The sequence below is a fragment of the Drosophila yakuba genome, chromosome X, assembly GCF_016746365.2.
Source record: "Drosophila yakuba strain Tai18E2 chromosome X, Prin_Dyak_Tai18E2_2.1, whole genome shotgun sequence".
In the NCBI taxonomy this organism is placed as follows: Eukaryota; Metazoa; Arthropoda; class Insecta; order Diptera; family Drosophilidae; genus Drosophila; species Drosophila yakuba.
The window spans coordinates 2,622,546-2,648,978 of NC_052526.2; the positions used below are offsets into that span (position 1 = coordinate 2,622,546).

Consider the following 26,433-nt stretch of genomic DNA (forward strand, 5'->3'; position numbering starts at 1 on the left):
AAATAAATTTATTAGGATGCACTTTAATTCGAAAAATTTCGGAATATAAAATACAAAACGAAACACCTTTCGGCGTGGTAAAAACAACTAGTGACGATGGCACCTTACATTTATCATAATTGCAATGAAAACAACGGCTTGGAGTTCTTTTTCGGGATTTACTTTGATCTTTATTAGAAAGTTATTGCGAGTCTCTCAATAGAATGTGTTAATCCTTACTCATATCGTAATTCATAATTAAAAACATCTTTACATGACTAAAGGCGATCGATCGAGTTTTATTGATTGGTTACACTATATACTTAAATCTGCATTCGTAAATTTGCCTTAACTTTGCTTGCCCGATGGGAACTCAATTCAATTGATTAATTTGCTAGGTGATAGGTAGGAAACCAATAAGAATGTGCCTTGATGGGTTAGGTTAGTGGGTATTATTGGGGATGCTGGGAGACAGGAAGAAGTTGTGTTCCTCGCAGGAATGGCCGGAAAAAATAGGAGCTCATCCTGCGCGGACACAGAAACTAAAGCAACCATACATTTCGTATATGTATGTACGGTTCAAATTGCTCCATAGTATATCGTTCATTAACTGACTTTAACAACCCGGCGTTTTCAATGCATTATTAATTTTGATCCAAGGATGATGGGGTGAAGTAATGGGTAGAGTTATAGATATATATGTATATAATATAGTTATAAGTAGATGAGAGAAATGGAAATTCACCTCGTTTTGTATTATGCCTAATACAGTTCTACACGAGTGTCTCTCTCTCTCCCTCTCTCTTTCTTTCTCTCTCTCTCTCTGCGCTCAGTGGCTCTTGGCGTTCTCTTGCACTCAGCTCTCTCTCTCTCTTTCTCTGATCACTGATCGTTCGTTGATGATCGTTGAATTCCGGATAGCGTTTTATGGATCTCGTATCCCAGATTTCGGACTTTGGATTGCGGATTTCGCCTTGTCTGTCGTGAAGAAACATTTATGTGGGGAGGTGTGGCATAGAAGTTACCTGGTTGGTTCTTCTTTCTCATATATCTTCCTCTCTCTCTCTTCTCTCTCCATATATATATAGGTGTAGAAGCCTTGGGGCTCCATTCCTCAGATGGCGGCTTCTGGAATACGTTTGCAGAGGGAAAAGTGTGAGTTAAGTGAGCCAGACCAAAAGTTTGGGGCGGTTAAAAGTGGATAGCGCATCTTAGATTAATTTCGAGCTGATCGTGTATATATAGATACGTTTTCAGAGTTCATCTGAGTGTGGGGTTTATTTATATTTATATTTTAAACATTATTATTAGTATCTTCTTTTTTTCTTTGGTTTTTTGTGGTACGAACAGTACACAACATACAGCTACGGGGATTTCGATTGGCTCTGGACAGAGATTCAGAGATCGCATCACAAATTACAAAAGTAATCACAAAATTCGACTTAATCAATATCAATATGAGTATCATAATTTTAGGGGGTCGGGGGTCAGTCACAATTTACCTGTTTGGTGAAGAGGAGGGGGGAACATGAACATACATACATGTGTATGGGTTTTTTTGGGAACTCGAACTCTCTCGCCCTCTCTGTCTTTGCTCTGTTTGCTGTCTCCCTCTGATCACTGCCTATGCTTGTGTTTCGTCACTTGCGTTGTATATTGTATTTGATTGATTATAATTTAATTCGATTTAGCAATTCAATTACCTCGTGATTTTTCGTGGGTGTCTTGGAATCTTGACTTGAAGAGTTCTCGCTGGGGTTAGTTTTTTTTTTTGATTTTTTTTTTAATCTTAAAAAATAGTATAGTGCAGGGGAAGGATGGGCGGGGCAGAAAACCACAACAATGAGTAAGGAAGTCACAAAAAAAAGAAACTGTAATATGTAGAGTTTTGACGGCAAGCCGACGATCCTTTTCCAAGGTTAAAGCTCGTAATTAACATGGGTTTTTCAAATATATTCAATATCATAAATCATTAAGACAAGTAACAAAATTAAGACAAGTAGCAAAATCCAGAAGAATAATCCTTGGAAAGGGCTAATCGGTTGTGTTGGTCTTTATCGCTTGATCAAATGTACCTGCAAGCTCTTTCTCTCTTTCTCTCTCTCTCAGTCCGGCTCTTTCTGGCGGTTAAGGTACCATGGCTGATAAAGTACCACTTGGGTACTCGAAACCCATCCCATCGCAAAGAAATGACCCAGCAACCCAGTGGCCAAGCGAAGCCAAAATCACATGCAGTACGAGTGAATCTCTTTTAAATTCGCCATATAGATATTACTATATATACATACATTTATCGTTTGTGGTTTATGGGGCGGTGGTTGGATGTGCAGGGAGGAATGTGGGGGGGTGGAATGCAGAGGGGAATGCGTGGATCTGTATCTGTTGGGTTAGTTAAGCGCATAGAGATAACAGTAAGGCTTCGTAAATACCTGTTTCAGTCAATGTCCCACTCACAATTGCAAGGGAAACGCCCATAGAACGCTCCGTATCTCCCTAATCCTCAGCCTATCTCTTGGTCAATATACATGTTCATAAAGAAGTCTGATTGCCCAGCACTTGGCAAGATCTTGTACTTATAGTTGACTACTCTTAAGTCTGATCCTTGAACTTGAATGAGTCTTATATGTATATGCAGTGTACAGCTCCCTTAATATTTCATTAATAGATACCCATTGCACAAAATTGTTATACTAGTTGCCCTTGAAAACTACATAGTTAGAGTAAAAGCGACTTTGATGCTTTAAAGACCAGACAAGTTAACCATATTATTCGTTGGTCCGTCGGTTCGTTTCGAAGTAGTGGCCCCTGGTGGAAATCCTCACCCGGATCTCAGCCCAACTGGGTACACACATTAATGGGGGAACGCGTGTGTGTGTACACAGATATAGATCGATATAGAGTAATGGTACGGAAACGAGTATGTCAACAGAATGTGGTGGGGCACAATGGCGCCCGAGTGTTACTTTTTACGGGTTTATCAAGTGTTGGACTCACCTCAGCGCACTCGTTACTGCCAGCTCAGATACTGTTTCTTTCTAACTGTTTTTTGATACATATTATTATTTTTTTTTTTTGGAAATTGTGTTAATGATTTTGGTTTTTTTTGTTTTATTGGGATACCTCGATGCTGCCGCCCGTGGCCACGGCAGCTGGTGCTTACGGATTGCGGACTTGCAGATTGCGGATTTGCGAACACATAAGACAAAGAAGACTGAAGATCGCAGATCGTAGATGGGCGAGAGATTGTGTGTCGTGTTGAACTCGATCATATTTAGTTGTACGCTTTCGGTATGGGACTTTGGGAACTGCTCCTGGACTCTCTCTAATTATTTACTTGTGTTCTTGGTTTGCTATTCACTTGGTTTCTATTATTTTTGGTCTCTAGTAGCGACTGCGACTCCGACTGCGGCAATGTCGTTCGCGGCTGTCGTGGCGGTAGTGATTATGGTTGTGATTATGGTGGCTCCGGTTGCTCCGACTGCTGCCGCCACCACCGCCACCACCTCCACCACCTCCTCCGCCGCCGCCACCACCAGCACCACCTCCGCCACTGCGCGAGTACGAGTGATGGGAGCTGTGGTGTGACTTATGGTGATCTGAAACAGAAAGACAGAAAGGTAGTTTAATAAGCGCTCAAGTGCCGTGTGCAAGTGCAAGCGGGATCCCGGTCTCCAATAGGAGGCGAGGCAACTTACGGTGACGCCGATCCGAGGGCTGGCGATTCTGAACATAGTCGCGACTTCGCTCGCGGTACTCGCTGCGTGGCTCGCTAAAGGATTAAATAATGGAAAACGCACCGATTAGATATATTATTGATCATCACACGACATTAACTACAAATAGATGGTCTATACGATTTTGTGACATCACATAGTTTGCTTTTCGTGCAGTAACCAAGTGATAAAATAAACGCAAAGTAATCAAACAGCATTACTCATAGTCACATTGAAGGCATTCTGCCAATTTTCTTGCTCGAAGAAGAACGTATTTTTGTTTTCCGATCGATTCCCAGGTGTGCATACATATGCAGGATACATGACTTGCGACCTTACCGTCTGCTTTCGTAGGAGTGGAAGCGCTGCACTCGGCCATCGCGCCGACGTCGTTCCTCCTGCTCGCGCTCCTTCTGGCGCGCCTCGTTGATCTCGGCCACTGCGTTGCGCAGCTTGGAGTAGCCCAAATGTTGTTTGCCCATCAAATGGTCCTCAATCCGCTGCTGTGCATCGCCGACGATCAGGAATGCGCCGCAGATCTCGCACACCTTCATCTGTTTCTCGGGCATGGCGTCGTGCGACCAGCCAGCCGCCTTGCCATCGCTCTTCTCCGTTTTGTCCTCGCTGGCTGAGCCAGCAGCTTCGGCGGCCTCGTCTGTCGATGTGTTTACTGCCGCTGCAGGTGGCGCAGAACTTGGCGCTGCATCCGGCGCTTCATCGGGGGTGATGGCGGCTGGTAGAGGAGTTGTTGGAGTTTCCTCGCTGGGATTTGTGACAGGACTGCTGCGGGTTTGCTGCTGCAGCTCATCCTCCGGTGACTTGGTCAGGCTGATGCTGCTGATGGCCTTGTGGTTGGACTCGTATTGCTGCACCAACTGCTCCTTCTCCTCCTTGAGCTCCTCGCACAGGGTCATCAGATCCTGGGCCTGGTCCACATCCCCCCGAATGCCGGCTTCCTCCGCCTCCGAGAGCAGCTTATTGATCCTGGCCGTCAGGTTGGCCAGTTGCTCTTGATGCCTGCTTAGGGGTGCCGGTACATTGGGCTGATCCTTTTGCATTAGGAGCAAACGCTGTTTGCCTTTCTGGATCTTGCGATCCACATCGTGCAGCATCACATTGCAAAAGCGCAGGAACTCATCCTCGTACTGGCGCTTCCGCTGCGAGGGTCGAGCATCCTCGTAGAGATGTCGGGCTTCCTCGTCGTGGATGCGGGCACAGGGGCCCAGGTCCGCGCGGGTATTTATGAATAGATCGTGCGGACAGAACTTAACGTTGTAGAACTGACAGAACTGCGGAATAAAACACATTATTTGTGCGGGGTTGCTCTTTACCGCGCCATAATCTGCGAGTACTCACCTCTGGATCCTCCCAATTGACTTTGGCGCCCGCCTCCGAGGGATGCAGGTTGCGATTCCTGCCCATCAGCTCGTCGAGCATCTGCCTGGCGGCGTCCACCATTTTCCGGGGCTCCTTTGCAATTTGTTGGGACAAAACTCCAAAGGGGGAGGTGGTGCAAAGTGGTCCACAGTGGTGTCAGTGAATACAGCGGTTCCGCACCGACTTTTATGGCCAGCACGGTGCCGGCGGACAGGTGCACCCACTTAACACACGTGCAACGGCGCGGGAGGCACGTACTCACGCAGTTTTATCAGAAAACTTGCCAAAATAGAATCAATAAAATTATTTCACGGAATTCGCGTGGTATCGATTAATTCGAAATGAACCTATCGGTTCATATCGTTTTGCGACATGCGTGGGAGACCTATCGGTCTTAAAAGTGTACTGATTGTGTTGTTTATCATGGAAAAGCCATTATTTATTAATAATTAGGTTTAATGATTAAATACTCAAGCTGTAAAAATATTTCTGTAACTTGTGCCATTCATCTTGTGTACCGTTAAGTATTTCAAATTAGGTTATTTTTATAGCACATCTCATTTAACTTTTATACTACTCTTAACTACTACTTAACTACTCTGTTTTCAAAATTAATGTATTTAAAGAATGCAAAAACTATGTATGGCTTAGCAAGGAATTTGAATAATGTTTTGAAAGATAACAAAAAAAAAACAATAAATAAATTAATGTGACCGTAACATATGTTTACATTTGCTCTTGAATAGGTGGCATCTTTGCCCACAGGTGTTGCCACACCCCAGCAACTGTCAGAAAAAGGCGCCAAAAATTAGCGAAGCACGCAGCTGTAAACATTCGCAAGAAACCAAAGCAATCCCCGAATTTAGCGCGTTATTTACCAGTTTGAAGCGAGAAGTGACCCAATATGGATGTGGCAGATGCTCAGGTTGGCCAGCTGCGCGTGAAGGACGAAGTGGGCATTCGGGCGCAGAAGTTGTTTCAGGATTTCCTCGAGGAATTCAAGGAGGACGGCGAGATCAAGTACACGCGCCCAGCCGCTAGCTTGGAATCCCCGGATCGCTGCACCCTGGAGGTCAGCTTCGAGGATGTGGAGAAGTACGATCAGAATCTGGCCACCGCCATCATCGAGGAGTACTACCACGTCTATCCGTTTCTCTGCCAATCGGTTTCGAACTACGTGAAGGACAGGATCGGATTGAAGACCCAGAAGGATTGTTATGTGGCCTTCACGGAGGTGCCGACGCGTCACAAGGTTCGCGATCTGACCACCTCCAAGATCGGCACCCTCATCCGCATCTCCGGCCAGGTGGTGCGCACCCATCCCGTCCATCCGGAGCTGGTTTCGGGCGTGTTCATGTGCCTTGATTGCCAGACGGAGATTCGGAATGTAGAGCAGCAGTTCAAGTTCACCAATCCCACCATTTGCCGCAATCCCGTCTGTTCCAATCGCAAGCGTTTCATGCTGGACGTGGAGAAGAGTTTGTTCTTGGACTTCCAGAAGATTCGCATCCAGGAGACCCAAGCAGAGCTGCCTCGCGGCTGTATTCCCCGCGCGGTGGAGATCATTCTGCGCTCGGAGCTGGTGGAAACCGTTCAGGCTGGCGATCGCTATGATTTCACGGGCACTCTGATCGTTGTGCCCGATGTGAGTGTCCTGGCCGGCGTGGGCACGCGGGCAGAGAATAGTTCCCGCCACAAGCCCGGCGAGGGCATGGATGGCGTTACTGGCCTCAAGGCACTGGGCATGCGAGAGCTCAACTACAGGATGGCCTTCCTCGCCTGCAGCGTTCAGGCGACCACAGCACGTTTTGGCGGCACCGATCTGCCGATGTCGGAGGTGACAGCCGAGGATATGAAGAAGCAGATGACGGATGCCGAGTGGCACAAGATCTACGAGATGTCCAAGGATCGCCATCTCTACCAGAATCTGATCAGCAGTCTGTTTCCCTCGATCTACGGCAACGATGAGGTCAAGCGGGGCATTCTGCTCCAGCAATTTGGCGGCGTTGCAAAGACCACCACCGAAAAGACATCGCTACGTGGCGACGTCAATGTGTGCATCGTGGGTGATCCCAGTACGGCCAAGTCGCAGTTCCTCAAGCAGGTTTCCGACTTCTCGCCGCGTGCGATCTACACCTCCGGCAAGGCATCCTCGGCAGCGGGCTTAACCGCAGCCGTTGTGCGCGACGAGGAATCCTTTGACTTTGTCATCGAGGCGGGCGCCCTCATGTTGGCCGACAATGGCATTTGCTGCATTGACGAGTTCGACAAGATGGACCAGCGCGATCAGGTGGCCATTCACGAGGCCATGGAGCAGCAGACCATATCGATTGCCCGCGCCGGTGTACGAGCCACTCTCAATGCCCGCACTTCGATACTGGCCGCCGCCAACCCCATAAATGGTCGCTACGATCGCTCCAAGAGTCTGCAGCAGAACATTCAGCTATCTGCACCGATTATGTCGCGTTTCGATCTGTTCTTCATCCTTGTGGACGAATGCAATGAAGTGGTGGACTATGCCATTGCCCGCAAGATCGTTGATCTCCACTCGAACATCGAGGAGTCCGTGGAGCGGGCGTATACCCGCGAAGAGGTCCTTCGCTACGTGACATTTGCGCGGCAATTCAAGCCGGTGATTAGCCAGGAGGCCGGACGCATGCTGGTGGAGAACTATGGCCATTTGAGGCAGCGCGATACGGGCACGTCGGGCAGGAGCACCTGGAGAATCACGGTGCGCCAGCTGGAGTCCATGATCCGACTGAGCGAGGCCAAGGCCAAGCTGGAGTGCTCAAATCGCGTGCTGGAGCGGCACGTCAAGGAGGCCTTCCGTTTGCTGAACAAGTCGATCATTCGCGTGGAACAACCGGACATACATTTGGATGACGACGAGGGCCTGGAAATGGACGATGGCATTCAGCATGACATCGACATGGAGAACAATGGTGCAGCGGCCAATGTGGATGAGAACATGGACACCTCCGCCAGCGGCGCCGTGCAAAAGAAGAAGTTCACGCTCTCCTTCGAGGACTACAAGAATCTGTCCACCATGCTGGTGCTGCACATGCGCGGCGAGGAGGCGCGCTGCGAGGTGGAGGGCAGCGATACGGGCATGAAGCGGAGCGATGTGGTCACCTGGTATCTGGAGCAGGTGGCGGAGCAAATCGAATCCGAAGATGAGCTAATCTCGCGTAAAAACCTCATCGAGAAGCTGATCGATCGCCTCATCTACCACGATCAGGTCATCATTCCGCTCAAGACGTCCACGCTGAAGCCGATAATCAAGTTTCAGGGCCAGGACGATGACGAAACGGAGGACGATCCCCTGCTGGTGGTGCACCCCAACTACATTGTGGAGTGAAACCAGCCGGACAACAGTTAATTTTATACTCTTATCTAACTAGTTAAGTATATGTTTCCACGTCTTGCTTTTTTTTGGTCACCCAATACAATGTATTTAGCCGTAAGTGTAGAGTTTAGCGACATTACTAAAAACCCATTAAGGATTTTTGGGGCCCCTTTGCGGCCCAGTTACGTTCCAAAATCATTCATGTTTTCGCCACAAAAATAAACGTTCATCTCAAGTTTCAATTGCTCGCTCATTAAAGGAGAAAAGGTGTATGGGACGCAGCTGCTGGTCAAAAATGATACGAAATCCATGTTTTTAGCTTGGTTTCCATTCATTTTAATTGTACAGATGCGTTGATTAATTGCCTATGAAATAAAAACGAGGCCCGCAGAGCGATCGAGAGTGTGGCACATTCTACTTCTCGAAGGTGTAGTGCTTGACCCCATCGCTGGGGTATTGCTTGGCGGCCACGGGGCGGTACATCTTCTTGTCATCCAGCCAGTAGTACAGTGCCAGGCAGCCGGACATGACGCCCAGGAAGCAGACAAAGTAGTACGCGTTGCTGTAGCGCGGCGGTTCGGCCTGCGACCAGCGATCCTCGCTGTACAGATCATGATCCGCCGAGATCTAGAAATGAGAATGAATTAGGCTAGATGTTGTGAAGCTAACTAATCTGCTGGTGTTAGGCACATACGGGCTCGTGGTGGTTGCGCTTGTGCTCCGGATAATCCCAGGGATAATACGAGTCCTTGGCCTCAACGCCCAGACCGCCGCCCGTTTTGGGATAATCTCCGTAGCCCAGACCGTCATCAGCATACGGTTTGTACTCTTCCGGCAGCAGATAGTACTTCTTGGCCGCCGCCAGACGCTCCTTCTCCGTCTGTGGATACGGACCCGGCTTGTAGTCTTTGTTCCAGCCAGCCACTGAAACGGAAAAGGCGAGTGTTTGTAGCATTCGGTGCATGCAAAAGTTACGTAAACAAAACAGAGGAGCAGGTTGCCTGCGGATGCCAGCGCATCCGGATCTCCACTTACTGCTGCGGATCGCCTGGCGTGCCACGGCGGGATTGGCGGCGCACAGCTTTTGGGCCAGGCACACGGTTTTCACAAACGCCGACATTGCAGGCTCACTTCAAAAAAAAATTCACAAAGTTTCAATTTCCGAAAAAACAGCTGTTCGCCTGCAGATGGCACACAAACGATAAGCAAGTTGCAGACCGCTATCGATAGTTGTGAAGAGCAATAGTTGCAGTTGCAAAAAATACCAACAGATTAAACTTATCACTGTTTATTTCAATTTTGAGTATTAACAATGAACTATTGTTTTGCTTAAACAGTAGCTGCTACGGTAGGTATGTGGTTTTGTATCCTAATTATTATGAATTTAAGCAGCAATCGATATGTCGATAGGAACAATCGATGGGGCGATAGCTCTCACCCGCGCATCGACTTGCTGTTGTTGTGTTTTTGTTGTTGGTGTTGTTGTGGTGGGCTCGTCCGCGAAAGAAATCACTTGGCAAACTTATTTATTAATTACCGCCCAAGAAATAAGCATAAAGATGGTGCTACCGCTATTGCAGCGCTCCACGCTTCGTGGCGTTCAACAAATGACGAAACCCTGGGCCGCCATTGGAAGCTTGCGTCTGGTAAGGACTCGAATTGGCTCTGCAAATTGGATATATATTTCGCATCGATATGGCAAATATTGTGCCTTATGTAATGCATCCCATGCAGCAGGCACTAATAATTCAAAGAAGTGTGTTTTTGATTGTAAACATGGCGAGGCGAGAATTGAAATGCAAATGAAAAGTGCACAAATGCCGGCGTTTCGTAATCGTTACACAATGGAAAGTGGAAGTGACCGCCGCCTTCCAGGCGCTGGAACGAACGTTCCAATTGGCACTGGCACTGCCGACCACTTGTGGCCCAACTCCAATTGGCATGCGGCGGGCTCCAATTGGAAGCCGCTGCATTGATTTTTTCACTCAAATTTCTCACACGTTTTTCTTTTTCTTTTTCTTTTTGTATTCTACCCCCCGCCTGAAAATCGCACTCAAATCACATGATTGAAAACAAAACAAACTCACAGCGCACAAAAAACAAAAAAAACGAAAAGGAACTCGCGAAACGAGTTGTAATTCAAGAAATTGTGCTAGTCAGCGAATTCTAGTTTTTCGGCAATTGAATTCGAAACCGGTTAATTATATGGTAACATCTGCAACATGCCGACCACCGTAATACACTCCCCGCCAGCAGCGATTATGCAGATAGTACGGCATATATATAGCACTAGATAGTAGCTACTATGTCGGGCGTAAATTACACCCATAAATCAGAAGCACATTGCTGCCCACATGAATAGCACCGCAAATAATAAGTAAACATACTGCATATCAATCGTTTACAGCAGGAGAAACTGCAATTACCCTTACCATATTGGATATATTTGCAGATCCTCGCACTACTTTTGCGCTCCATGCTGTGCTGATTAGCAAGGCACCCCATGCAAAGTAGGGTCTTCCATAGTCAGCACAGTCAGTTCCCCTGAGACTGGGCCTCTTTTACACCTCCACTTCCACAAATGTGCTCGATGAGAGCGCTTACTTTCAAGAATCTGTGCGCTGTACACTCGGCCTTTTGATTTGGACTCCAAAGAGTCTCAGGCTTATCGTTCTGCGTTCCGATTGCCGGAGCTCGCCTCAGTCGACTTAGAGCAGCAGCAGCCGTCGAGTGGTCGTCCTCTGATTTGTAGATTCTGCTTTCTGATTTCCATAGTCACCGGTTCCATAGTCACTCGGGTTCTCGATTTCGCCCAACTTATCTGCCATCTATCTGCAATCTGAAATGGTCGGGGCCCCTATCTGTTTAGCTCGTAAGATTGCCGCACTTGAAACTGATGATACCTTCCCCATCGACAGGCCTCCCAGGAGTTTCGCGTGGAGAGCGACACCTTCGGCGAACTGAAGGTGCCCGCGGATAAATACTATGGCGCCCAGACGATGCGATCCCAGATCAACTTCCCCATTGGCGGAGCCACCGAGCGGATGCCCGTAAGTAAATCGGGAAAAATTACATAAAACTCAATCAGGTTCTGTACTATATGAAAATCTCAATCTCAATATACTGCTTTTTATGAGTAATACTAGCTTAAATTAAATTAGCAATTACTTATTCATATATCGTCTTATTTATCATTTCAATAAGTTTTCCTTTTAAGTTTCATTAGAAAATGATATTCAGCTCTCCACAGTCAGTTCTCTAGCATTCAAGGTTGAAAAAACTGCTAGGTCTAGCTAATTACAAACCAAAATAATGCTTGAGCACAGCTTTTACTATCGAAAGCTGCATAAATTGAGAATGATTTGCAAGGCCTAAGCAAATTGCAGTGTTAAAAGTAATAAAACTATGCATAAATACTGAAACTCTCGTTGATCCCCGCCAGAAACCCGTGGTGCAGGCCATGGGCATCCTGAAGAAGGCCGCCGCCGAGGTGAACAAGGAGTTCGGACTGGACACCAAGGTGAGCGAGGCGATCTCGAAGGCGGCCGACGATGTGATCTCCGGCAAGCTGTACGACGACCACTTCCCGCTGGTCATCTGGCAGACGGGCTCCGGCACCCAGAGCAACATGAACGTGAATGAGGTGAGCGAAGCAGTCACTCTGCCATGTCCTCCTCCTTTTCTGACTTCATAATCTCCTCACCTCACAATTCAGGTGATCAGCAATCGCGCCATTGAGCTGCTGGGCGGCAAACTGGGCAGCAAGACGCCCGTGCATCCCAACGATCATGTGAACAAGTCGCAGAGCTCCAACGATACCTTCCCCACCGCCATCCACATTTCGGTGGCCCTGGAGCTGAACAACAACCTCAAGCCGGCGATCAAGACGCTGCACGATGCGCTGCGCACCAAGTCCGAGGAGTTCAAGGACATCATCAAGATCGGACGCACCCACACCATGGACGCGGTGCCACTGACGCTGGGCCAGGAGTTCAGCGGCTATGCCCAGCAGTTGGCCTACGCCCAGGAGCGCATCGATGCCTGCCTGCCGCGTGTCTATGAGCTGGCACTGGGCGGCACTGCCGTGGGAACTGGTCTCAACACACGCAAGGGATTCGCAGAGAAGTGCGCGGCCAAGATCGCCGAGCTGACGAGCCTGCCATTCGTCACCGCGCCCAACAAGTTCGAGGCGCTGGCTGCCCGCGATGCCATGGTGGAGGTGCATGGTGTCCTCAACACGATCGCCGTCAGCCTGATGAAGATCGCCAACGATATCCGTTTCCTTGGCTCCGGTCCGCGTTGCGGTTTGGGCGAGCTGTCGCTGCCGGAGAACGAGCCCGGTAGCTCCATTATGCCCGGCAAGGTGAATCCCACGCAGTGCGAGTCGCTGACGATGCTCTCCGCCCAGGTGATGGGCAACCAGGTGGCCGTGACCATCGGCGGCTCCAACGGGCACTTTGAACTCAATGTCTTCAAGCCCCTGATCGTGTCCAATGTGCTGCGCTCCATTCGGCTGTTGTGTAAGCTATCCACACGACTTATTGTTGCGCCACCAATCGAAATCAATTGAAATTTCTGTTTGCAGCTGATGGCAGCAGGACCTTCACTGCCAACTGCGTGAATGGCATCCAGGCCAACCGCGAGAACATTGCCAAGATCATGAACGAGTCGCTGATGCTGGTGACCGCACTGAATCCCCACATCGGCTACGACAAGGCGGCGAAGATCGCGAAGACGGCGCACAAGAATGGCACCACCCTCAAGGAGGAGGCCATCAATCTGGGCTACCTCACGGAGCAGCAGTTCAACGACTGGGTGCGACCCGAACAGATGCTGGGACCCAAGTGAAGTGTAGGCCAGCCAGTAGGCGAGACCCACTAGTTCAACCCCATGCTGTCATCGGAATCCCAGTGGAATTTTCTAGCTTGTCGGCTTTAGATCGTTTGTATATGAATCGCTCGGAATCACGAAATCACTGAATCACAGAACAATAATAACTGAAAATGCTGAAGCAAATCAATGGCCTGAGTTTGGGTAGGCGCAATCTCTGGTTGCTTTGCGGTGGCCTCCGTGCCAAGGATGTAAGTAGACTCAATGGGCGGTGGCTTCTCATGCAGCGGGCGCATATATTTGCATTTGCATTCGCAGTGCGACAAGGGCGGCAAGGGAAAGGAGAATGCCAAGTTCCGCATGGAGAAGGACACCTTTGGGGAGCTGAGGGTGCCGGCGGACAAGCTGTACGGAGCGCAGACGATGCGCTCCAAGCTGAATTTTCCCATTGGCGACATTGGCGAACGCATGCCGGTAGGCATATATCCGACATATCCTTGGCATCATCTAGAGCTCTGCTCCATACCCATTTAATCACGTACTGCCCGCAGATGCCGGTGATCCAGGCGATGGGCATACTGAAGAAGGCCTGTGCCGAGGTGAACAAGGATTACGGCCTGGATGGCAAGGTGTCGGATGCGGTGTCCTGCGCCTGTGACGATGTCATTTCCGGCAAGCTATACAAGCAGGGTCACTTCCCCTTGGTCATCTGGCAAACTGGCTCGGGCACCCAGACCAATATGAACACCAACGAGGTGAGATTGGTTACGGGAAACGAGAAATGTCTATAGATTACGTGCTTACCCTGTTTATTGCTAACACCATCTAGGTGATCAGCAATGCGGCCATTAAGATGATGGGTGGCGAGCTGGGCAGCAAGAAGCCCGTACATCCCAACGATCATGTGAACAAGTCGCAGAGCTCCAACGACACCTTCCCCACCGCCATCCACATCTCAGTGGGCATGGAGCTGAACGAGCGGCTGGTGCCGGCGGTGACCCACTTGAGGGATGCCCTCAAGTCCAAGTCGGATGAGTTCAAGGACATCATCAAGATTGGCCGCACCCATTTGATGGACGCAGTGCCGCTGACTTTGGGCCAGGAGTTCAGCGGCTACACCCAGCAGCTGACCAACGGTCTGGACAGGATCAAGGGCTGTCTGCCGCGGGTGTATGAGCTGGCACTGGGCGGCACTGCCGTGGGAACGGGTCTGAACACACGCAAGGGATTCGCCGAGAAGGTGGCCAAGCGGATATCCGAGCTCACATGTCTGCCCTTCGTGACGGCGCCCAACAAGTTCGAGGCACTGGCTGCCCGCGATGCCATGGTGGAGGTGCATGGTGTCCTCAACACGATCGCCGTCAGCCTGATGAAGATCGCCAACGATATCCGACTGCTGGGATCGGGTCCGCGCTGTGGCTTGGGTGAACTAATGCTGCCGGAGAACGAGCCCGGTAGCTCCATCATGCCCGGCAAGGTGAATCCCACGCAGTGCGAATCGATTACCATGCTGTGCGCCCAGGTGATGGGCAACCAGGTGGCCGTGACCATCGGTGGCTCCAACGGGCACTTCGAGCTGAACGTGTTCAAGCCCCTGGTCGTGTCCAATGTGCTGCGCTCCATTCGATTGTTGGGTAAGCCGTCTAAATGAGTGATTCCATAGTTGGAAGAGTAAACCTGCTTTCACCCACTTTTAGCTGATGGCAGCATGACCTTCAGCAAGAACTGCGTGGAGGGACTGCAGGCCAATAAGGAGCGGATCGACAAGATCATGAACGAGTCGCTGATGCTGGTGACCGCCCTGAATCCCCACATCGGCTACGACAAGGCCGCTCTGATCGCCAAGACGGCGCACAAGAATAAGACCACGCTGAAGGAGGAGGCGCTGAAGACGGGCATTACCGAGGAGCAGTTTAAGGAGTGGGTCAATCCCAAGGAGATGCTGGGACCGAAGTGATTCGTTTTGCGGTTTATGACGATTGGTTTGTTTGATGTAATAAATTGACGTGTGTCCTGTATTCTTTTATTGTTATTATCTTAATTGTGGAGTTTACGGCAACAAAGTAACGGTTTTTAGTTGTGGTGCGAGTCCAGACTATTCGATTGTTATCGATTTTTAAATATACCGCAAGTGTCGTGTAACGGTCACACTAGCGCCTTGCTGTTTTTAACTTATTCTTTGTTTTTATTGTAAATTCTTGCAGATTTAGCTATTATATTATAGCGAAATAAAGCAAAGAAAAACAGATAAGATAAGCAAGTGTTGGTTGCGACTTCCAATTTCTCCGGGCAAAACAAGTTCCAGCTGAAAGCGATTATCTAACGACAAAATCGAATCGAAACGAAACGTTGAAGTAGGCGCAGATAATAAAAATTAAGCAGCCAGGCAAGTTGGATATCGTAAATTAACCGTTTCGTTCAGTTGAAAATAGCCCAAAATCAGTCTAGCCCACACAGATATCGAAAAAGGCGATATATCTTTCGAGAATCGGTGCAAAAATAAACCCTTTCGATCCGAGGATTTTGCCTTGTAGTTCTACCACTGCGACCGCCCCCTCAATTCGCCCCCCAGCTGCAGCGCCCACCACCCACTACTACCACTACCAAACACACAAACAGAAAATTTATTTGCGACGCAAAAACAAAACAATCGAATCGACAGCAGCTGTTTGGCGATCGATCGATGTTATCGATCACACACATGAGCAACATTGGCGGTGAAGAAGAAGAAGCAGCAAGAGTTAAGCACCACAAATCTTAAAAAATAGGTAAGGATTAAAAGATAATTAATAGATTGCAGACAGTTCAAAGGCTTCATTCAGTTGCAGGCACTTGGAGCCGAGGTCTTTGTGGGCCGAAAGATGTCTGTGAGACTGCTGACCGTGCGACTGATCAAACATGGTCGCTACATTTTGCGCAGCTATTGTAAACGTGATATACACGCCAACATTTTGGACCAGAATCAATTGAAGACAAGAAGCAAGCGAGGCTTTCCCCTACCCTCCACCGCCGCCAATGTGCTGCGGGTAACTATAGCCAACTTGCTAATCAAAATCACGGCCAATTAACCCAACCCAATCTCCGCCAGACAACGCCCCAGCAGGCGGCCAAATCGGTGGTCAATGTATTGCCCCGCACCACCAGCTCTCCGGCGGGATCGCCGCTTAATGCCAGCGCCAGCAGCCCCACCAGCAGCAGTGGACTCTTCCGCGTGGGCCAGCATGCGCGCAAACTATTCATCGACAACATCCTCAGCCGGGTGACCACCACCTACTCGGAGGATCTTCGTCAGCGGGCCACACGCAAACTCTTCTTTGGGGACTCGGCGCCCTTCTTCGCCCTGATTGGCGTCAGCTTGGCCTCCGGGTCGGGTGTCCTCAGCAAGGAGGATGAACTGGAGGGCGTATGCTGGGAGATTCGGGAGGCAGCTAGCCGGCTGCAGAACGCCTGGAATCACGACGATATCTCCGATACGCTGGACAGCAAGTTCAGCATCGATGACTTGGAAATCGGTCCGCCCATTGCCAAAGGTTGTGCCGCTGTTGTCTATGCAGCGGGTTTCAAGAAGGACGGTACCTCGGAGGCCCCGCAGCCCGATGCGCAGCCGCCGCAGGCAACGCCAGCCTTTGCGCCCAATAGCTGGAGTGCCCACGAGATGATGTCGCCGCTGCAGAACATGTCGCGCTTTGTTCACAACTTTGGCGGCTCTGTGGACAATATCTTCCACTATAGCCAGCCATCGGCGGCCAGTGATTTCGTAGGCGCTCAGGCTAGAGAACAGGAGCAGCAGCAGCAGCAGGATCAGCAGCCCAACAGCAGTGCCTTCAATGTGGTAAATATGTAACTTCAACCCTTATTAGGCAACTTGCCTTCACGCGCTTTACTTGAACTTGCAGACCCCACCAGCGAATACAGACATCAACAGCTCTGCGGACAACTATCCACTGGCGCTCAAAATGATGTTCAACTACGACATCCAGAGCAACGCCCTGTCCATCCTGCGTGCCATGTACAAGGAGACAGTGCCGGCCCGCCAGCGCGGCATGAATGAGGCCTCCGATGAGTGGGAACGTTTGCTGCAGAACCAAACCGTGCACCTGCCGCCGCATCCCAACATTGTCTGTATGTTTGGCTTCTTTTGCGACGAGGTGCGCAACTTTCCCGATGGCCACCTCCTGTATCCGGTGGCCCAGCCGCAACGCATCAATCCGCAGGGCTATGGCCGCAACATGTCGCTGTATTTGCTGATGAAACGCTACGATCACAGTCTTCGCGGACTGCTCGATAGCCAGGAGCTGAGCACGCGCACCCGCATTCTGCTGCTGGCCCAAATGCTCGAGGCTGTCAATCATTTAAGTCGTCACGGCGTCGCCCATCGGGATTTAAAGTCCGATAATGTGCTAATCGAGTTGCAGGACGATGCGGCTCCGGTGCTGGTGCTCTCCGATTTTGGCTGCTGTCTGGCTGACAAGGTGCATGGCCTGCGGCTGCCGTACGTTTCGCACGACGTGGACAAGGGCGGCAATGCGGCGCTGATGGCGCCGGAGATCTTCAATACGATGCCTGGTCCGTTTGCCGTGCTCAATTACGGCAAGGCGGATCTGTGGGCCTGTGGTGCATTGGCCTACGAGATCTTTGGCAGCCGCAATCCGTTCTATTCGAGCAGCGCTGGGCTGGCGCGCGAGCGCGGTGAGATGACGCTTTCGTTGAGGAACAGCGATTACCGGCAGGACCAACTGCCGCCAATGAGCGATGCCTGCCCGCCGCTGTTGCAGCAGCTGGTCTACAACATCCTCAATCCCAACCCGTCCAAGCGGGTCAGTCCGGATATTGCGGCAAATGTGGTGCAGCTGTTCCTGTGGGCACCGTCCAATTGGCTTAAGGCTGGCGGCATGCCCAACAGTCCCGAGGTGGGTCCTTTTCGATACTGCCAGCAGCCTATAGATTTGAATTATCATAATAATATTTTACAGATCCTCCAGTGGCTGCTTTCGCTGACCACCAAGATCATGTGCGAGGGCCGTCCCCAGTTGGGTGCGGGTTTGATGCCAGTGGCCACCAGTGGCAGGCGCGCGTATGTGGAATACCTGCTCATTTGCAGCTTCCTGTCACGCGCCCGGCTGCGTCGCATTCGCGGCGCCCTTAACTGGATCCAGAATGTGGTGGCGTAAAACCTTCTACTTCTACTTGTTACTCTGAGAAAATCAAATGGAAAAGCGTGTGATACCTATATTTTACATATGTATTTATAAAACAAATCAAAATTAACAGCAGCACGCCTCCGGTACATTATTTATTCATTGTTTCATCCTGAAAATCTTCCAGATCCATCTGACTCTGCAGTTCCTCCAGATCGCGGAGTTCCGCGCGCAGCGCCTTCTCCTCGGCCATTTCATCCTCGTACTCATGCAGCAGTTCTATGATGCGCGCTCTGAGGGCCTCAAACGCCACATTTGTCACTTCCGATTCGCTCTCCAGCTCAAGCATCAGATTCTGGATGGTCTCGTCCAATTCATCAATGCTGCTGGACGCCAGATCTAGGCTGTTCTCGGCGTCCACCTTGCTGGGATTGGGATTGGGATGACCATTGGGTTGCGGATGCTGTGGGGAGTTCGATAATGAGTTTATTAAGCCCGCAGGATCTCTCCGCTTGGCAATTACCATGACTAAGCAGTTTAAGTTCCTTCAGTTATTTTTCAGACTTCGCTCAATTCGAATGTTTTGAGATAAATGCGCTGACAGCAATAACGATAACCGTGCTAGGGCTGATCCGATTGCCAACGTTATCGATTGCTTGCCAGGGATGGGGGAAATTCAAAAATAGTTATGGAAAATTCAAAATATCCCAAAACCCTGAGCAATTCGGTTTTTCCCCCCAGTTTTAAACTATCGGTAGCTTAAAAACATAAACCCTTTGTTTTTCTTTAGTTGTTATTGTTGGTTTAATTAATATTTAGTTACATCTAGTTACAAAACATAACAGAACATGTAACAAATAGCAAATAAATCAATTTACTGCCTACAATGTCGGAATTTATTTGCTAATCTCCACGCGACTTACGCACAACTTGTGATCGTAAAATGAGCAAGTGGCCATGGTCAAGGACGCATCGTCCTTGTTCCGGAACGGAGCCCAATCAGCGCCGTAACAGATGCTCTCGTGTTCCTCATAGGCGCCCAGTAAACTCAGGCCAGGTGCCGCGACATCCAGCTCCACCACGCTAAAGTTGGTGTACATGCAGGCGGCCAGGATGAGATCGGGCTGAGCGGGATGCGGCTTCAGTCGCCAGATGCCACCGCTCAAGTCCAGTTGGGCCAGAGTTCGCTTCATCGATCGGGTGTCGAAGAGACGCAGCTGCTCATCATAGCTTCCCGTGAGCAGATGGTTCTTGTGCCGCGGATGACTTAGCAGACAGGTGACTCCAGCCATGTGCGCCCGGTTGGTCCACGCACGCTGTTCGGTGCGTAAATCGTGGGCCATGAGCAGCATATCGTCGCCACCGCTGTACAGAAGGTGCGGTGACCAGCGATCGAAGGCGCAGGTCCACGCCTCAAAGCCGTGGGACAGCCAAGACCGCTCGCGGATTATCTCACCCTGTGGCGAGTAGTTCAATAGGCTCAGGCCGCCTTTGGAATCGGAAATGGCCAGTTGGATGTGCTGTCCGTCGTGTCGCCAGTCTAGGGCCAGCGCCAACGGCGCTTCCTCCTGCGATTCCTGCTCCTCCGCCAGGCAGAAACACGTGCGCCTCTGCAGTTTCTTCTCATCGCTGAGGAACTCGTAGATTTCCAGCTGTCCCAATGAGTTAACCGTGGCCAGGTGGGGATTACATTCATTGTTCCAGGCAGGCAGCCACTTCATGTCCAGAATGGCAGACGTTTCGATGCACTGCAGCCGCTCCAGGCAGCCGTTTGCCTCTTCGAAATGGTACAAATAAACGCGACCCTTGCGTGGACGCTTGGGTGAAGCCTCCGCCGCTGGCTCCCCCTCTTCCTGTACCAATTGATAGGTGCCGCAGGCGAAGAAGCCTGATGTCTCATCATCCTGTGTCAGCCACTCCACGGAATCCGCCGAGTATTCCGTATCCTCGCTGTAGAGCGTTGTAAACATGTTTATAAAAAGCTGTTATCGGCTATCGATAACAGATAGACACTAGCTGACCATCTGCCCATATATCGCTGCCAATCGACCGTTCCGTTTTGATCTTATTAGATTTATTTGTTATTTTGGGTTTTTTTTTTTGCTAATTTAAAAAATTAATAGTTAATACATACAACTACTTAGTGCTCTGTTTACGCGCTACATATTCTGGATTAGGTTTAGTTGATCTCCTCCATCGATCGTAGTTTTCTTTTATTTTTCTTTTTTTAGCTGCATTTCCTCGATTTTCAGTGGTTTTAGGGGCGTCACAGTGTATAATTTCAGTTTGCTGGTTTTCCGGGGGACTTTGGTGACTGCCAGGCATCCGTATTGCACTTGATCCTTGATCTCCGCTTACTCTGACTTTTTACAAATTCTACCATCGAAGAACACCAACACATTCAAAAACACATTTAAAAAAAAAAAATACTCTTATTGATAACTATAGACAATCCCTACTTTTCGCAGATATCTCTCTCGTTTGTGCGTCCAACGGCCGATTTCCTGGCTGGACTGGAGGCCTGGCTAGCACGTCATCCACACATCCCCTCTAGCGATTGGTGCTGCGACTGTGACGCCTCCGCGAACCTCATTTGGTCTTCATCACAATGATTGGCTCGAGTATCTTTAGCATGTCATTGTTCTCCGGTGCTCCCGTTCCACTGCCGCCGCCAGAACCAGGAGCTCCTCCTCCGCCACTGGCTGCGTTGCCGTAATCCTTGACCGTCTGCAGTTTGCTGAAGTTCGGATGTGGCTGCAGCTGCTGCTGATGGAGCTGCTGCTGCTGGTGCTGACTGATGGTCACCAGGCGGTGCTGCTGGTTCAGCACAATCGCCTCGTGATGCGGATGCTGCACCAATTGTTGCTGCTGCAGGCTGCCGGCAATCTGTTGCAGTTCGTGCTGCTGCAACTGCAACGCCGGCAGCTGTTCGTGATCGTTGGAGCCATCGCCACCGCCCAACGGTGAGTCGTCGTTATCGGCCTTAACCACCGAAACGAAGCCACCATCGCTGCCCGTGCCCGTGACCGAAACGGCTTCACTTTCGTACATATGCTGCTCGGCACTGGTGTCGTCGTCCTGGCCCTCATCTTCCTCCTCGGTTTTGGCACGGAACTCGGTGCTGGTGGCGCTGCTGCTGCGCGGCGTGTGGCTGCGCATGCGTCGCATTCGTGCATATTCCGCCTGCTTGGACAGGCGCTCCTTGCGCTCGTCCGTATTCTCGGTGGCCCGGATCTGCGCCCGCTTCAGCCGTGCCCGTTCGCTCAGCTTCTGGAGGCGCGTGGCCCGCTGCTCGGGCGTCTCATTGGCACGCACCGCTCGCTGGTGTGCGGCCATCTTGTCCAGACGTATTCGCTTCTCCTCCTCCGTCTCATACTTGTTGGCACCGCTGCGTCGCGGCGTCATCACTGGCGTTCGACTGTCGCCATCGGCCGTGGAATGTACATGAATCTGGCTGAGCTCCTGATGATGTTGCTGCGATGTCTGCGACAGTGGTCGGCCGCGACGCGGCGTACTGGTGGCCAACTGCGGTGCGGACAGCATCTGATTGAGCTCCTGCTCCAGCAGACTGTTGACCTTCAGCTGCTCCTCGCTGGGCAGCGCATTCTTTCGCGGCCTGCCCCTGCCCACCGGGGTGGTCACAATCTGTGGCGCCGCCGCCGTCGTTTGCTGTTGCTCCTGCTGTCCCAATCCAGTGACCGTTAGCGTGGGATTCGCCGCCAGGATGTTGTACTGACCGGGACTATTGCCGCCACTGGCGTTGGCAAAGTTAACGGGCGTAAATGGCGGCGGCACTGCATTCGGTCCGATGCCAATCTGGAAGCCATTGTGGTACATTGGATAGTAGGCGGTGGTCGTGGTGCCGCCGGCGCCCGTTGTTGTTCCCGCCGTCACGACGCCCACGTGGCCGACATTGGTGGTGCTGGTGGTGCTGTTGCCGCTGCTGGTGGTGTTGGGGAAGGTGGCCAGGTAGGGGAATTGGTTGTACAGCTGCTGCGCCTGGCCGGGCGTCGCCTTCAGCAGCTTCTGCTCCCCGCTGGCTGTCGTCACGATCACCTTGGTCTCGTTGTGCCCGAGACTAACAGACCCGCTGTTATCATTGCCGCCCGCTGATCCCGGAGCATCGTTGTCCGACTGCAAGTAGGGATAGAGGATTGGTTTGGTTTTGGCTGGCTTATGGGCCTATGGGGTTAACGGGGAATGGGGAATGGGGTTTCTTTCACTTGAAATTCGATCTTTGGTTTTTTGGCTTTAATCTTAGAAATCACAGCAATCTTCGGTAATTGAATTTTATAAAGCATTGCAACCTAATTTCGTAATATTAGAGATAAGATTGATTGCTGTGATTAAAAGTGGGCTTATAGATTGCTTTTCGAAAAGAAGCGAGTGCGAGTGATAGAGTGAAAGAGACAAATGTGACACACACACACACACACCTGTACAAACGAATTAAAACCACTTTGTTGTTTGTTTCTTGTTGTTAAACGTATTTTGATTTGTTCTCCTTAGGTTCAACATTTACAATGCTACAAATAAGTATCTACACTCTATATGGTTAATAATCCTTTGCTCCTGATCAAAATATAATAATATAAACAACCAGAAATAAAGAAAATTGTAAACAAAATGATACGATTTTCGATTTGATCAAAAAAGGAGTTCAAATGCGGCCAAAAAAACATACAACAAAAAAATGTCCATCAGCCGTTTCTTCTTCCCATTTTCATTGAATTCTGAATTCTGTATTTTCAAAATTCCTACTTTCCGGTTTCAATCATTTTCCTTGGAGGCAGTTGATTTCTCCAACTGCAAGGAAAATATTTGAAATTTACGAGTATTGGCAATTGTTTGATATTTTACCAGTGCTACGAATTTGTATTCGATTCCAAATTCCTCTGCAACTGCAAAAATCATGTATTGTTATTATTGAAAATCAGGAGAAAACTAGCAAATCGTGTTTCGATTTTACGTTTACTGGCAAATAAGTGCTCTTTTCTTTTGCAAACGATGCAGCGGTCTCTAGAAAACAAAGAATACAAGACTATGGACAAGCAAACAGGCGCTGCGTCGATTACATGGAATTCATGGGAAAGAGGAGCTTCCTAAGCTTGGACAGTGATGCATTACGGTGTGTGTGGGTGTGTGTTTGGGGTTGCTATCGCCGATCATTCAATACCCTCTACGACTGCATACGAACCTGAAGTTCCTGCTTCTTGGCGGCATATTTGTGCGGGTAGAGTTCCAGCTGGCCACCGGCGATGCTGAAGTGCGGCACATGGGCCTGGAGCAGCTTGGCGGTGCCCTTCCCACCCTCATCGCCATAGATCTGCTGCACAAAGATGCTGCCCGGCTCGGTGCCCTCGAGTAGGGCGGCCGTAACCTGTTGCTGCTGCTGCCCGGTGATGGTGTATCGCTGATGCTGCTGCTGCAACTGCTGCTGGGTGATCTGCTGCTGCTGCGGCGTCTGTGGCTCCTGCTTCAGCTGCATGGGTGGACGCAGGGAACCGGGCGCCAGGAACATGCCCTGTCCCATATACTCCACTCCAGCCAGGGCCTGGTGTTGCTGATAGGCGGCTGCCGTCACCAGATGATGCTGATCCTCCGAGGGCTGCGGGGTCCCCGCCTCGTCCGTTGTCGTCGCTGTGGTGGCCGCCTGGTTTAGATTGATAGTGTGTTCGTTAGTACAATTGGCTGCCGCTGCTGCTGCGGCTGCTGCTGCAACAGCTAGCACTTGCTGCTGTTGTTGTTGCTGCTGTTGTTGCTGCTGTTGCTGCTGCTGCTGTTGCTGGTGGTGGTGCTGCTGGTCCGTTGACGACGAGGAGGATGTCGGCGTTGAGACGACCACCGACGACGAACCACCGTGCACCACAACATGCTTCAGTACCTTCTTCTTTTCTCTGACCTTTTTGGCATAATCGTTCAGCTTTCTCAGTCTTTCCTTGCGCTCCTCCGGTGACTCATTGGCGATCCTCTGGCGCGCCCTGGCCGCCATTTCCGCCAGCCGAAGCTTCCGCTGATCGTTCGTCTCGCTGGCGCGATACATGCGCATCCTCTCGGCCAATTTGGCCAATCGTTTGGCCCTCTGATCCGGCGACTCCATGGCCCGGCGTAGCCGTTGCCTGGCCGCATTCCTAACTAGCCGCATGGCCCTCTCTATATCGGATTCGTTCTGGCGTCTCTGGCGATTGGCTTCTGCATTCCGGAGTAGTCGCTTCCGATACTCATCCTCGCTTTCGCGCTGCCGGCGTTCCCGCATCCTTTCAGCATTTCTGGCCAGACGGCGCTGGCGTGCCTCGGGGCTCTCGTTCCACCTCTGCTGGTGGCCAGTGGTGGATGCACCTGTTATGGATGCGGAACTGGCACTGCTGGTGGGTCCCAATGGAGTGGGCGGCTGCTGCGATTGCTGTTGTTGTTGCGACTGCTGCTGCTGCAACTGTTGCTGCTTTAGTGGTGCGTGTGCATAAAGCTGGAGATGCTGTTGCTGGAACTGCAGTTGATCCTGTTGCTGCTGGTGAAGATGTTGCTGTTGCTGCTGGAACTGTTGCTGTTGTTGCTGATGCTGCTGCTGCTGCTGTTGTTGATGTTGCTGCTGCACGTGCTGCTGTTGTTGTTGTTGCTGCTGCTGCAACTGCAACTGGTGATGCGAGGAGAGTGGTACCAATAAAGCTGAGGGATGCTCGATGAGCAGGCGGGCATTGGAGCCATTGATGGCCAGCACATGGGTGGCGTACTGCTGCTGATCAAGTGAGGGCTCTATTTTTATCCCATTGGGATCTGGTTCCATTCTTGGTCAAAAGCCGGGGGCAACAACAATCGAAATTGTCGTCTATCGGGGCTCCAAAAGTGTAGTGTATATATATATATATGTATATAGACAATGGGTATATTAGTTGGTTATCGAAAGGATGAGCGCAGTCCTTCCGATTGTTTCGATAACATCTAGGGGCCGCGCTCCAGCTCTCTCCCCTCTCTTTCACACACTCTGGGCCGTCTCCCGCTCTTTTTTTCGCTGCTCCTTGGCGTTTCCGCTTTGTGTTTGTTTTGTTTCGCTTTTTGCCCACTAGTTATATAAAGAATATGTGTGTGCTGGCGCCGTTTTTGCTCTCCCACTCTCTTTTTGCGGCGATCGCTGCGCTAACTATTATTGTGATCCACGAGCATTTTATTTCATTCCCTTTATTTTTAGGAGCGATTCTTCCTTCTTTAGCAGTGTGTTTTTATTCCCGTTCGTATTTTGCCATTACAATTTTTCGTGCGTTTTCATAAAAGCGTGCTTCTTCTTTCGAGTCAGTGACAATTGGCGCCGCCGCCGCGCTGCTGCTGCGCTGCCAATCGATTTTTCACATGATTATACACACACACCCATGCAGCACGCCGCTCGCACTTACACACACGCACGCACTGCTAAACTCACACTCTTGCAGCACAGCAATACACGACGTACGTGTGTGCGAGTTTTTTTCCGCTCCTTATTTTGCTTTTCGCACAAACCTTAACCCTTCGATTTGTAATTCCATTTAATCGCCGTGTTGCGGTGCATCCAGGCGCCTTTTCCCTCAGTGGGTTAAAAGGATGTTCAGTGGCGGCGCAGCGTTAACTTAACTACCGACATTGACCGGGAATTTTCCACATAGCTGGGTCCAGCGTATATCTTCTACTTCTAATCGCACCGGAGTGTCATTAACTTTAACTATGCGTTATTTTTCTCAATTCGTGGCACTATGGCTTTAATTTAATTTAATTCATTTTATTTCAGTTGTTTTCATTTCAACAATCGTTCAGTTCACAGTAGGGATGGTAAAACTTATCGATACATCGATAGTCAAGCCGACTGTCGATGCATTGGACAATGCAACTGATAAATCGATGTTCTGCTTAAAATATCGCCTGCGCCTGTTTTACAGTTTGGAAATTAGTCTTGCAAGGAGATATTATGTTCGATAATATCTGGGTTTCAATTGGCTTGTCCTATCATTATTCTACACAACATTACAGTTCAAGATTACAGTTCACGCTGTACACAGTACAGGTCACACTGTTTTTAAGCTTA

General features: G+C 50.1%; 9 protein-coding genes across 13 annotated transcripts; 4 read left to right on the plus strand and 5 right to left on the minus strand.

Moving 5' to 3' along the window:
* Positions 1-144: 144 nt before the first annotated feature.
* Positions 145-5,419, minus strand: LOC6524051 (luc7-like protein 3). 2 transcript variants are annotated; one of them, XR_001453776.2, is made up of 5 exons: positions 5,049-5,419; positions 4,032-4,981; positions 3,675-3,748; positions 2,974-3,575; positions 145-1,107 (listed from the first exon to the last, which is right to left on the minus strand). XR_001453776.2 is itself a non-coding variant. In XM_002099884.3 (4 exons), exons 1-4 carry the CDS (start codon positions 5,148-5,150, stop codon positions 3,361-3,363), a joined length of 1,341 nt encoding a protein of 446 aa, XP_002099920.1. In that variant the 5' UTR covers positions 5,151-5,419; the 3' UTR covers positions 145-3,360. The 2 variants fall into 2 exon arrangements, 1 of the variants encoding a protein (XP_002099920.1); XM_002099884.3 differs by having other exon boundaries at positions 145-3,575.
* Positions 5,420-5,848: 429 nt separating this feature from the next.
* Positions 5,849-8,657, plus strand: LOC6524052 (DNA replication licensing factor Mcm6). The gene has a single exon (XM_002099885.4). The coding sequence runs from the start codon at positions 5,974-5,976 to the stop codon at positions 8,425-8,427; it is 2,454 nt and encodes an 817-aa protein (XP_002099921.1). The 5' UTR covers positions 5,849-5,973; the 3' UTR covers positions 8,428-8,657.
* Positions 8,658-8,735: 78 nt separating this feature from the next.
* Positions 8,736-9,728, minus strand: LOC6524053 (NADH dehydrogenase [ubiquinone] 1 beta subcomplex subunit 8, mitochondrial). The gene is made up of 3 exons (XM_002099886.4): positions 9,451-9,728; positions 9,110-9,339; positions 8,736-9,042 (listed from the first exon to the last, which is right to left on the minus strand). Exons 1-3 carry the CDS (start codon positions 9,533-9,535, stop codon positions 8,830-8,832), a joined length of 528 nt encoding a protein of 175 aa, XP_002099922.1. The 5' UTR covers positions 9,536-9,728; the 3' UTR covers positions 8,736-8,829.
* A 148-nt stretch (positions 9,729-9,876) lies between these two features.
* On the plus strand, positions 9,877-13,431 carry LOC6524054 (fumarate hydratase, mitochondrial). 2 transcript variants are annotated; one of them, XM_002099887.4, is made up of 5 exons: positions 9,877-10,061; positions 11,334-11,465; positions 11,858-12,058; positions 12,131-12,935; positions 13,001-13,431. In XM_002099887.4, the coding sequence occupies exons 1-5, from the start codon at positions 9,975-9,977 to the stop codon at positions 13,261-13,263; spliced, it is 1,488 nt and encodes a 495-aa protein (XP_002099923.3). In that variant the 5' UTR covers positions 9,877-9,974; the 3' UTR covers positions 13,264-13,431. The 2 variants fall into 2 exon arrangements, with proteins under 2 accessions (XP_002099923.3, XP_015045463.1); XM_015189977.2 differs by lacking the exon at positions 9,877-10,061 and adding an exon at positions 11,120-11,262.
* Positions 13,381-15,263, plus strand: LOC6524055 (probable fumarate hydratase, mitochondrial). The gene is made up of 5 exons (XM_002099888.3): positions 13,381-13,496; positions 13,564-13,719; positions 13,797-14,000; positions 14,075-14,879; positions 14,943-15,263. The coding sequence occupies exons 1-5, from the start codon at positions 13,419-13,421 to the stop codon at positions 15,200-15,202; spliced, it is 1,503 nt and encodes a 500-aa protein (XP_002099924.1). The 5' UTR covers positions 13,381-13,418; the 3' UTR covers positions 15,203-15,263.
* A 374-nt stretch (positions 15,264-15,637) lies between these two features.
* LOC6524056 (serine/threonine-protein kinase Pink1, mitochondrial) lies at positions 15,638-18,537 on the plus strand. The gene is made up of 5 exons (XM_002099889.3): positions 15,638-16,013; positions 16,068-16,271; positions 16,334-17,077; positions 17,142-18,155; positions 18,219-18,537. Exons 2-5 carry the CDS (start codon positions 16,107-16,109, stop codon positions 18,414-18,416), a joined length of 2,121 nt encoding a protein of 706 aa, XP_002099925.1. The 5' UTR covers positions 15,638-16,013; positions 16,068-16,106; the 3' UTR covers positions 18,417-18,537.
* LOC6524057 lies at positions 18,510-19,139 on the minus strand. Its single transcript, XM_002099890.4, has 2 exons — positions 18,907-19,139; positions 18,510-18,846 (listed from the first exon to the last, which is right to left on the minus strand). The coding sequence occupies exons 1-2, from the start codon at positions 18,907-18,909 to the stop codon at positions 18,535-18,537; spliced, it is 315 nt and encodes a 104-aa protein (XP_002099926.4). The 5' UTR covers positions 18,910-19,139; the 3' UTR covers positions 18,510-18,534.
* Positions 19,140-19,256: 117 nt separating this feature from the next.
* LOC122319440 (diphthine methyltransferase) lies at positions 19,257-20,356 on the minus strand. Its single transcript, XM_043206847.1, has one exon. It carries the CDS (start codon positions 20,351-20,353, stop codon positions 19,280-19,282), a length of 1,074 nt encoding a protein of 357 aa, XP_043062782.1. The 5' UTR covers positions 20,354-20,356; the 3' UTR covers positions 19,257-19,279.
* A 79-nt stretch (positions 20,357-20,435) lies between these two features.
* On the minus strand, positions 20,436-26,188 carry LOC6524059 (putative uncharacterized protein DDB_G0271606). Of its 3 annotated transcripts, none has more exons than XM_015189980.3 (3): positions 24,286-26,186; positions 23,581-24,036; positions 20,436-22,517 (listed from the first exon to the last, which is right to left on the minus strand). In XM_015189980.3, exons 1-3 carry the CDS (start codon positions 25,165-25,167, stop codon positions 20,973-20,975), a joined length of 2,883 nt encoding a protein of 960 aa, XP_015045466.1. In that variant the 5' UTR covers positions 25,168-26,186; the 3' UTR covers positions 20,436-20,972. The 3 variants fall into 3 exon arrangements, with proteins under 3 accessions (XP_015045466.1, XP_002099928.1, XP_015045465.1); XM_015189979.3 differs by lacking the exon at positions 20,436-22,517 and adding exons at positions 22,850-23,189; positions 23,244-23,284 and having other exon boundaries at positions 23,581-26,188; XM_002099892.4 differs by having other exon boundaries at positions 23,581-26,185.
* Between the last annotated feature and the right edge of the window lie 245 nt (positions 26,189-26,433).